This window comes from Stegastes partitus, unplaced genomic scaffold (genome assembly GCF_000690725.1).
Source record: "Stegastes partitus isolate 25-593 unplaced genomic scaffold, Stegastes_partitus-1.0.2 Scaffold506, whole genome shotgun sequence".
Lineage (NCBI taxonomy): Eukaryota > Metazoa > Chordata > Actinopteri > Pomacentridae > Stegastes > Stegastes partitus.
This window is the reverse complement of record NW_007578237.1, coordinates 323,256-333,745: the sequence shown is the minus strand read 5'-3', so window position 1 is coordinate 333,745 and position 10,490 is coordinate 323,256. Positions and strand designations below refer to the sequence as shown.

Below are 10,490 nucleotides of genomic sequence, written 5' to 3'. Positions count from 1 at the left end.
AAAGTAAAGGGAAGCCTGGAGGACGAGCTGATGCAGTCTGCAGGAGAACTGAGACGTGGAGAAGACTTGTGGTTGGACTTGAAAAAGGCTGCTCACTTACAATCCACTGACATTACTTTGAGTCTTTATCTCTAAATGTTTGTCCAAATAATAATTCTATTGACTGTGATTCAGTGTTTACCAGCAACATAAAAAGAAAACGTCCAACAGGAGTGAATTGTTTTTATGCGCCCAGAATGCACTGCTGAATAATTAGCTGGATCCACCGGCACACAGCGGCTAACACACAACCCGGTTCTCAGTTCGCTGCTTTCGCTCATCTACAAGCACTTATCATTCAGTTTGGGGAGAACTAACCTGAACCGGGCCTCTGCTGAGCTGCCTGACAAACTGCAGCTGATTACAGATGACCTCATTTGAATACAGCCGAACACAGGAAGCCATCTCAGCAAACCGAGAGCAGAAATTCACATCTTGAGGGAATGATTTCCAATTTAATATTGGATTGCAAACTACACAAATGCCTCAGTATTTTTTAATTGACACCTATTCTACCAGCTCCACATATTTGTGCACTGAGTAATTATTTTCTAGTAAATCACTGCTAACTTTCCTCTCTCCACCCTCGTCTCATTCTTCATTTTCACAGGAGCCGGTGGCTAATGATGCCTCTCTCTGTGCTTATGGCACCAGTTAAGCTCACAGCGGAGGTTTCAGCAGAGTCAACAGGCTGCTGTTGAGGGACGGATGATGGCCGAACAAGTTCCAACAGATACTTTGCTCAATGAGGGGTTTGCAAGAGTCTCAGCGGCACGAGTGAGTCAGTGTGCCGCTCAGTTTATTTAATCCTCGGCAGGGTTAATCGAAACGGGAGGCAAATGCACTGCATAGATCCACCTCATGCAACCAGGCAGGACGTGGACACAAGACCGACGCCATGTGGCTTCTGGCACTGCGACCTTGGCAGCAGATTATCAGGCTTCTGTTGGCTGCAGGGTGGGTCCTCCATGCGTTGGACTTGTTCCACAGCATCCCGCGGACGCTCGATCAGATGGAGATCTGAGGAAACCTTGCAGGGTTCAACACATTCCTCTGCAGTTTTGAACAGAGCGGTGGTTGCTTGTTGTCCTATGTGGAACAAAGTAATGTGGCAAATTCCTCACGACCGTATTCTGACTTTTTAATTGTACTTAAATGTGTTTTTTCTGCTGAGAGGTGATTGTGATTGAGGCAACCGGCCAGGCTTTTCATGCCAGAGAGCAGAGACTGTTACATAAAACGAAACCGTTGAAGGTCAGTGGGTTCCCTCCCGATCCTGTTGTGTACCTGCAGAAACTGCCAAAACTCTGCAACACCTACCACTCTGTGGCGTGTGTCCTGTCCAGCTGATACTAGAGTCATCCTGCATTCTCCGGTTTAATAAATAACACAATGACAAGTGCTGTTTCTGGATTTCCACCACAACAAACATCCACACGAACACCAGGTTTCCCAGCAGAGCCCAGCACATGAACAAGATTACCCATCCGGGGTTTCTGTGTGTTTTGTATGTTTGACTGAGAAGCTGAATGAGCTGCTGCACCTCCGATGTATACAGGAAACAGCAGTGCTAATGGATGAAGAGCAGCTTAGCACAAGGAAGGAAAGCACAGCATTGGGTTAAAAGCGGCAGGACTGTCGCACCAAGTAGCCAAGCACATGTACTCAAGTACTGATGGAGTACTGGAGTACACGTCTACATCACTGTAGCCAAGATGAACTGCTGGAAGAGCAAAGAACACTTCAGCAGATTAGAGAGAGAAGCCAAATCCCCCACATCCACGGACATCGCAGCGTGGAGGGCAGTGTGCAGCATCGTGGCTTCAGCTTCATTCTGGTGGTCTGTTCTGGAGTCAGCTGTGCACTGATGAGGCACAAGCTGCTCTGGGACCTGATACGAGTCCATTAGCCAATCAGTAAGGCTGACAATGGTTCTGAGTATTGGTCAGCAAATTGTTTTAAGATGTTGAATTTAATACTGAACTCAATAACAGTGGTCACTGGCATATATTTAGTCACCATAGTTGATCATCTAATTTACAAAAGTAGTTTCACTACATGTAGGTTGGTGTCTGTAGTGGAGAAGAAACTTTAAAAGTTTCAGCTAACAGATGCTACTTTAGCTAATCATATGTGATGGATGTCCAAGCTTCAGCTCAAAATCAAGATATTTCATTAAAGTCACTCTACACCAGCGGTCCCCAACCTTTTGTGCACCACGGAGGCGTCACTGCACACATCACAAACATTACTGTTATGATTTTTTATAACTGGAGTTTTTGTTGTTGTTCCAAATACCAGTACATCGTGATTTATCCAAACAGGTCACAATTACAACTCTGCTGTTCTTGATTAATCAACATTGCATGACTAGAACAAATGGTCAAACCTGAATAATGCAGGAAAAACACAAGAGGAACAAACAACAACAGAAAATGTGGGAGTGCAGTGTTCAAGAGTCCTTCAGTTCTCTCAGGTTTATCTGCTCATTCAGTCCATGTGTTCTTTAGTCTCCGTTTTCTTCTGCTTCAGGTCTTGTATTTTGTCCATTTCAACCGTTGTTCTTCATGTTGTGCTTCTTGCAATCTCAGGCCATGTGTTGTTTGAACACATTTGAACTCTTTAGTTTTGGAAGACCCCCTCTGTCTGTTGGGAGCTGAAGAGTTTCCAACCTGACCCTCGGTCTCTTGCCTCCCCAAATAAACCTTATTATCCTGTTCCATGTTACAAATTGCTCTTGGGGGACCTCTACTGGTAGAGATTGGAATAAGTAAAGGAGCCTCGGTAATATATTAATTTTAACAATTTAAATTTTTGAATTCAGATCAAGTGTACGAGTCGACCATCTGTCACCGTCTTTCTGTATCTCTTCATTTATCTTGTCGTAGTTTGCTAACAAATATTAATCATTTTAGCCATTACAAAGTTTCATAAACAAACTAAATGACTTTTTATTGATAAATATGTGTTTACGTTTTCTTCTGTCTCGGTATCGAGTCTCTCCCACTTTCTGAAGAAGCTCTCTTGAGGCGTTTGTGTTTTATTCATGTCGGTGTCGGTTGGGCCGACGGCTTCGTTGAACGGCAGGAAGACGAGCTACACCGCTGGAAAAATAAACCAGCAGAACGCTTTTATTCTTTCTGTGCAGCCTGGTACGGGTCCGCGGCCCGACGGCTGGGGACCGCTGTTCTACACCACGAGTTTCAAAAGGAAGATTCAGAAAATGAACCGGTTGTTCTGTAAAAAACAATCTGTTTTCAGAGAATTCAGAGGCAAAGCAAATAGAAGACGAGTATAGAAACAAATTAAATGTAAAATATCTGTAGTTTGTGGAGTCACCAGTTCCTCCCCAGTGCTGGAAAAACAGCTGATTCCAGGTTTCTTCAATTTTTGCAAAAGAAATTATCAAATAAAATTAAACCTACTTTTTTTCTTTTTCAGTGATTTACTGCATTATACCTACGTCACAGTTTTGACCTCCATCTACTTCTAGACACAGTTGTGCTGTTTCTGTCGACTTTATATTCAGTAAATATGTAAAAATGTGGCAGGAGCAAAAACCCAGGAGCTGCACCAGTTTCCCATTTCTACAGATATCTGAAACATGCGCAGCGTAGCGAGGACACGTGAAGCATCAAACACAAAGACAGAAACCTCAAAGACGTGGAAATGTCTGCAGCATGTATCCTGAACAGGGCAGAAGACAGAAGGAGAGGAACAGCAACCAAATGTGTCAATGAAGTACAATAAAATCCCAAACAGGAAAAAAAGAGATGATTTTAAAAGGATTTGATCTGGTCAAAGATCTCCGCCTATTATGGACATGTAATCTGGTTGTGAAAGCCATATTGTTTCTCCGTGGATGAGTCACCTTCATTCAGCGCTTCCAGAATGATCCTTGACTGATAATACAGCACTATTTACCGCCCACGCCTGGCCGTGCTGAATGAAAAACAGAAAGACCGACGGGAGCAGCAGAGAGACAGAGCACTGCTCACACAGATGCTAATGCAAACATGGCTCCGTGTCCCGCCGATCAAAGCGTCCGTCGGGCCGCTGACGCCATCGGAGGCCGGGTCGGTGTCAGCCCACAGCGCCACAGGGCAGCGGGTGTGTGAGCAGGACATTCATGGAGCCATGACACCACACACACTGACTGAGGGGACGGAGGAGTGTGGACGGAGGGATCGGCAGGTGTCGCTCAATCATCCGCTGCCTCTCCATCAGAAAGTTTGCTCGGTCAGACGACTGATCGGTGAGCAAACTGTAGCTCTTAAACCCGACGACAGTTTCAATCGAGTGTCCAAAACTGACGGGTTTAAATGAAATGAAGTGCTTCGTACGTTTTAAAGAGCTGCTGGTGTATGAGTAAGTCCCGTATCATCATTTGGAATTCAGAGAGGTTCATTCCCACAGGGCTCCCTATTCAGCCTGCGCCAGAGATAATGGGCACGAAAACAGGCGTACGAATATTCACAATGGGCACTTGAAGCCAGTAATGTAGGTGTGTGTGTTAGAGAGAGAGCGCAGAGAAATATTTAGAGGCCGAGGATGAATCAGTAGAAAGTGGCCCAGGAGTGATGCGGGAAAAGAACAATGGATCCTGGAAGGCGAGAGACAAGACGAATGACTGTTAAAGCACAGATGAGGAGACGAAGCCAAGACGGAGCCGCTGCTCTGAGAAAACACGAGGCGTTAAACAAAAGCGCTCTCTTGACTGTCCGGGACGCAGAACCACCGAACAGCGCCGGCCTCCCAACGAAACGTTAAAGTGAGTTAACGAGGAAAACCTGAGAATGACAGCGAGGAGGTTGTCAGATCCGATTCTTTAGTCGGAAGCCCAAGAACGAACCGGAGAAATGTTCAGCTCTCAGATGTAGAATTTAATCAGGTCACAGGTGAAGTGAGGCAGCACTGGGCTCAGAGCGACAGACAGCAAGCCCATGTCCAGCTGAACCGAGGGTTCTGGGTTCAGGTTCCAGATACCTTCTTGGGCTGGGCCTGAGATAAGACTTGGAGTTGAATTGTCCAGTCACTGTGACGAGAACAGGCTGTTCATGTGGAAGTTCACTGAGATGGAAACAGAACCTGCTTGGATCCAGTCCAGAGTGTGTGTGTGTGTGTGTGTGTGTGTGTGTGTGTGTGTTGTCCAGAAGGTGTGTATCTAAAGCAGCTGATAGGAAAGAGGAGTTTCTGCTGCTGTCTCCCAGTGTGTGAACCAGTTCTCAGCGGCCATGTTCTCTGCTGTGCTCAGTAGGAAACCACAGGCTCGGTGGAGAAACTCAGATTCAGAACACATGATATCTGGAAACATAGTGAATGATAAAGGTGCTGAGCAAACAGAGTGTCGTCACGGCGCCTAACCTGGACAACGGCGTGACTGAGAACGATGTGGCTGCTGGTGAGCGAGCATCAGTGTGGGTGTGTCTTAATCAGCTCGGCGAGGAGGAACATTCATGAGCGCTTCTTTCACTCGGGCGAAGCTGAAGAGTCTAATTGGCTTTTCGCCGTTGTACATTCGCGATGGGGCTGCAGGGCGGCGCAGTTGGTCACAGCTAGAAGGTCGCCGGTTGGCGTCCCGGTGAGGACACCCGGGATCTTCCTGCGTGGAGTCTCCATGTTCTCCCCGTGCAGCGTGGGTTCTCTCCGGGTTCTCCGGCTTCCTCCCACAGTCCAGAAACATGCTGAGGTTAATTGGTGATTGTAAATTGTCCGTAGGTGTGAATGTGAGTGTGCTTGGTTGTCTGTCTCTAAGTGTAGCCCTGTGATAGACTGGTTACCTGTCCAGGTGAACCTGCCTTCACCCTCAGTCAGCTGGGATAGGCTCCCCATAGACTCCCCCCCCCCACCACCCCGGTGAGGGTTAAGCGGTGTATAGACAATGGATGGATGGACGTTCACGATGAAGATGCTGATGGGGCAGTACGGAGGCTCACGCTGTACACATGTACGTAGAACATGATCCCAGCTGAGGCTCAGCTGTTCTCAACATCCTGAACAGAGACACTGAACCTTCAACCAGCAGAGTGTTTACCGGGTCGGTCTCAATGGATCTCCTTGTATTAAATGATCTTTTATGTGTGTGCCAACTTTGAATTCAAATAAAAATAAACACAAACAGCTCTTTGCAAGATCAGTCTCATTAAAATACATTTGAAAATAAAAATAAAGTGACATTATTTGGACTTCTGTGTCGAAGCAAACAGCTGAAAATGCAACAGAATAGAAAATACTGTATTTATCCCAGGCCTGGGAAAGTACTGGATGTAGGAATATGTCCCCAAATAAATATTCACAAAGTTGCTCAAATCTGAATTCCTTGGTGCACGTGTGTGTGTGTGTGTGTGTGTGTGTGTGTGTGTGTGTGTGTGTTCAGAGAAGCAGCTAACAGAAGTTTGGACTCACGTCTGTGTCGGGGCCCTTGTCGGCTCCGGGGCAGGAGAAGCTGACGAACTCATGGCACCGTTTGTGGACCACAAAGCAGCAGACTGGGAGAGAAAGAGACAGAACGGAGAGTTTTTAAAAACATCATTTATGGCATCAAAAGCCGTTTATCTCGTTTTCTTACGCGCTCATAAAACGCGTTCAGCCACTAAATCTGCTTCTTGGGGGAATAAAAGCGTGAACACAGGCAGACACAGTGTGATGTCCTTCTGTTTTGTGCAACCTGTCAGACAAACGGTTGAGGGAGAGAGTGTGCACGTCGATTATCGTCAATCAGCCTCACAGTGAGTTTGGCAGCTCGCACGCTCACGGATGCACAAACAAACGCGTACAGACAAACTGACTGGAATGCATGTGTGCGCCCACGCTCACGCTCACGCTCACGCCCACGCTCACGCCCACGCCCGAAATGTCACCGTGCGATCTCGTGCCTCTGCAGCTCTCGGCTCTTTGCAATCTGTTGGGCTCCACACCAACTGTATCACTGCCTCCCGCTGAATGTGACTGTACCCGAGCGGCCGCCGCGACACCTGACGCTGCGCTCACGTCAGCGGCGGTGACATTTACATGTGGCCGCGGCTGCAGATCTGGAGCGGGAAGCCAAAACCGTTGGACATGTGTGACAGCTAACGCACACGCTGACTCTCACTGTGCTCCTGTCATTCTTTCGTCTTTTTGTTTTTTCCACTCTCACACAAGCTGTCTGTCTGGCTGTCATGTGCACTTTGTGCTCTGCCACCGTCACGTATGTGCAGCTCTTGTCCTTCACTCTGCCAGACAATCTGAGCGGCTTCGGCTCAACGAGGGAAACCAGTTTGCTGAGAAGGAAACAGCAGCGATGCATTTCAGATGGACAGCCGTGGTTCATGTGGTCGCTGAGTGTTTTACTGACACCAGAGGAATCCTAATCCCAACCCACAGCGCTCGTCCTTGCTGCTGGTGCAGCGCCATGAATTCATCTCTTTGAGGAATAAAGACGAAACGAAGCAGAAACGGAGACGAAGGGGATAAAAAGCTCAGTGAAATAGTAGCCCTGCTCTGGAGCCGCCATCGGCACCGTTCGTCACTTTCACGAGTCCAGAAAAACAGGTTCTGGGTGCAGATGGTTTCTACGACCAACCCAGTCTCACGTCGATTGGTGAAATAGTCACAAAACTTAATCCACAGCTTCATGTCCTGGGACTCAATATGCCGACGTTCTCATGTTCCCCAGCACGAAGCTCAAACCAATACACTTCAGTTGGAACTATCTTTCATGCCTGGGACACGTTTTCCCATCAGACAGACACTGGGATGTTTCTGTCGTTGTTTTCTTCCCACAGTCAGCATGAACCAGTTTTCCTGTTCTGGCCCGTCCACACTCAGAACTACAGAGGTCACCATACAGATGTGTGGCCCACATGGACCAGCGTTAGCGTTCTGGACACACCGGCGCTGCTGTAAGCTCCGTATTCATTCAAATAGAAAAGACCAGAAACATATTCAGGCAGAGAGAAGCTGAGGTCGCTCTGAACGTGATCCCACCACATCGCTGCTACCGTTTGTTTGTGGTAAAATAGAAGAGCTGTCACTGTGTTTGGGCTACATGCTCGTCCTTACCTCCTTTTTAGAGAAATCTTTCTCATGTCAATAGTTTCAGCTCATCAACTTCAGAGCCTCAGTATTCTGATTATTTTTGCTCCAGCTGTTTCAAAGTTTCACATCTTCTGCCGCTTTAGTTCTTTCCATTTTCATTTCAGATCTTTACATGACACCACACAACAGATGCCAGATAATATGATAAGATATGTGTAAACTCCCTAAAGTCTGTTTAATCACTCATGAGATCACGCTATTATTTCACTGCAAGAAGCTCTGAATTGAAGTTTACATTTTCCTCCATGAGCCTGCAACCGTCCAAAGAGATGCACAGAAGGCTACGTCTGGTCATTTTAAACTGGCTATGAAGGGCTGTCAGTGGTCTGTTCTGGGCTGTCCAGCTGATAGATGCATGGAGTTGAGCCAGAGGTTTTCTTCTTGGACAGTCCGTAGAAGAGGCTGGAACAATCCCATCCATTTATTTTCTGACTGCTGATTTTATGAGCAGTTGTTCAAGGACTCAAGAATTCAGAGAACTTTGTTTGTCGTGCTCACATTCACACATTTGTGGTACGAAATCAGGTCCTGTTTTTGTTTTTTTGTTTTTTAAAGAAAAAGCCTAATAAAGAACAATAAAACAAGAGCAAAATATAAGTAAAAATACAGCAATATGAGTATAGTAAGAAAAAACATATACATCTATAAGCACTAGTGTAGAAAGCCAGAATGACTTGTTTGGCACTAGACGTGTGCAGCAGCGAGGCGGATGTGATGCTGCACTCGGTTGGTTCAAACTGTGCACATCTGTGGATCAAGTGTTTGCTATTGCCGTCAGTGTGTGGTGGTGGTGGTGGTGGTGTGAGGCTGGAGTCTTTGCTGTGACCTCGTTCTTTCCCACGTCCACCTCCAACTCGCCCCGAAGTCTAACTTCCTGTGCTGCATCCCGCCCACTCAGCCGTCAATGGAAAGCTCTGCGTCTGAACAAAATGCTGCTTCCTTCCATCTCCTGTTTCAGCGTTTCACTCGGCAGGATTAGCTCTGAGCGCAGTCGTCAGGTTTCTCCTCGTCCTCTCTGCATCCTACTTACGATGTGTGAATCACGGGTGTGATGACGTCCACCCATCACACCCACTCGCCCGCCGCCGCCTCCACTCAGCACCCATCTCAGACCCGTTTGTTTTCCTGCGGCGGATCGGCTCGACGCTGAGCCCGGTTCAGAGGTGAACGAGGGCCGCTAAGCTGCGCACAGTGGAGGGGATAAAGCCGGCATTGGACCGAGTGTGTCAGGAAAGCTTACCCAGACTTACAGCAGACAGAGACAGTGTTCCTCTGCGACTGTAATCCCTGGTGTCGACTTTCACCAGCGCACACAAAGAAATGTGAAATGTGTCTTAAGAAAGTCGGAGCCGAAATGCTGCAGTGGCTGAAGCAGGGCGGCGCTGGTGGAGGCTGTGAGGACACCTGACACCGTGTTCATACACAACATGGAAAACACCTGGAACACACACAGATCAACACTCCTGGACCTGAAGGCCTCAATAAATATGAAAAAAACACACAAGAAACTGGAGGATAACAACTGAAAAAGAAGAATAGAAAAGCAAATGTCTCCAGTCGTACACCCTGAGACGGACGCATCTAAACCTGCAGAATCACAGCTGATCCGTTTGACAGCGTGAATGGGCTCCACAAAGTACCATCGGAAAACAGTCGTTCATTTGAGAAAGGCTTGAAACAGCAGAGAGATGTGAGAACTTTTCACCTCCATCCGTTGATGACACGCCATCCCAGAGCTGCATGAGGAAGCCGAGGGCCGAGTTCAAACAGCTGGACCAGCTACAGCAGATGATCCACAACGTCCTCCTCAGTCTCACATTACAGTTTACAGTCTTTATTTAGTGACACAGTCCATTACAGCAGAATATGACTGTAACTGTCACCAGGCTTTCTAGCAATCTGCTGTGTTCAGATGGTGCTGTGCTCATTTTGGTCATGTTGCGTTTAATGTCTTGTTTGTGTTGTTGTGTGTGTGGTTTCTGTTGTTTAATGTGTCATTTGTTTCGTTTCGTGTCTTGTGTTTGTTGTTTATTGTTGTGTTGAGTCTTGTTTTAAGTCGTTTTAGTCGTTCTGAGTCCGGCTGGTTTCACTTTTCACCGTGTTTGTATTGTTGTGTCTGTTTTCGTCGTTTAACGTCACGTTCATGTCGTTTTGTGTCTCGTTTTTATCTCATTAATTATTTAGTTTCTCGTTTGTGTTATTTCGCGTCTCGTGTCTCTTTCTTTACGTTTTCTGTCGTGTTTTTGTCTCGTTGTGCCTCCGTTTTCCTTTGTGTCTCGTTCGTGTGGTTTTAATTTCTTATTGACTTCACGCTGTCTGTTTTGCCATTAACGGTCATTCTTGTTCATTGTTTTGAAAAGAGTCAGATTTGA

The 10,490-nt window shown here is 46.8% G+C and overlaps 1 protein-coding gene across 2 annotated transcripts in view; it reads right to left on the bottom strand.

The window, feature by feature from the left end:
- prkcab (protein kinase C, alpha, b) overlaps positions 1 to 10,490 on the bottom strand; it is a 134,431-nt gene that overhangs the window by 92,207 nt on the left and 31,734 nt on the right. For both annotated transcript variants that reach the window (XM_008287546.1, XM_008287545.1), the window contains exon 3: positions 6,445 to 6,527. In XM_008287546.1, coding sequence (XP_008285768.1) covers positions 6,445 to 6,527 — 83 coding nt within the window. The remainder of the gene's footprint in view (positions 1 to 6,444; positions 6,528 to 10,490) is intronic.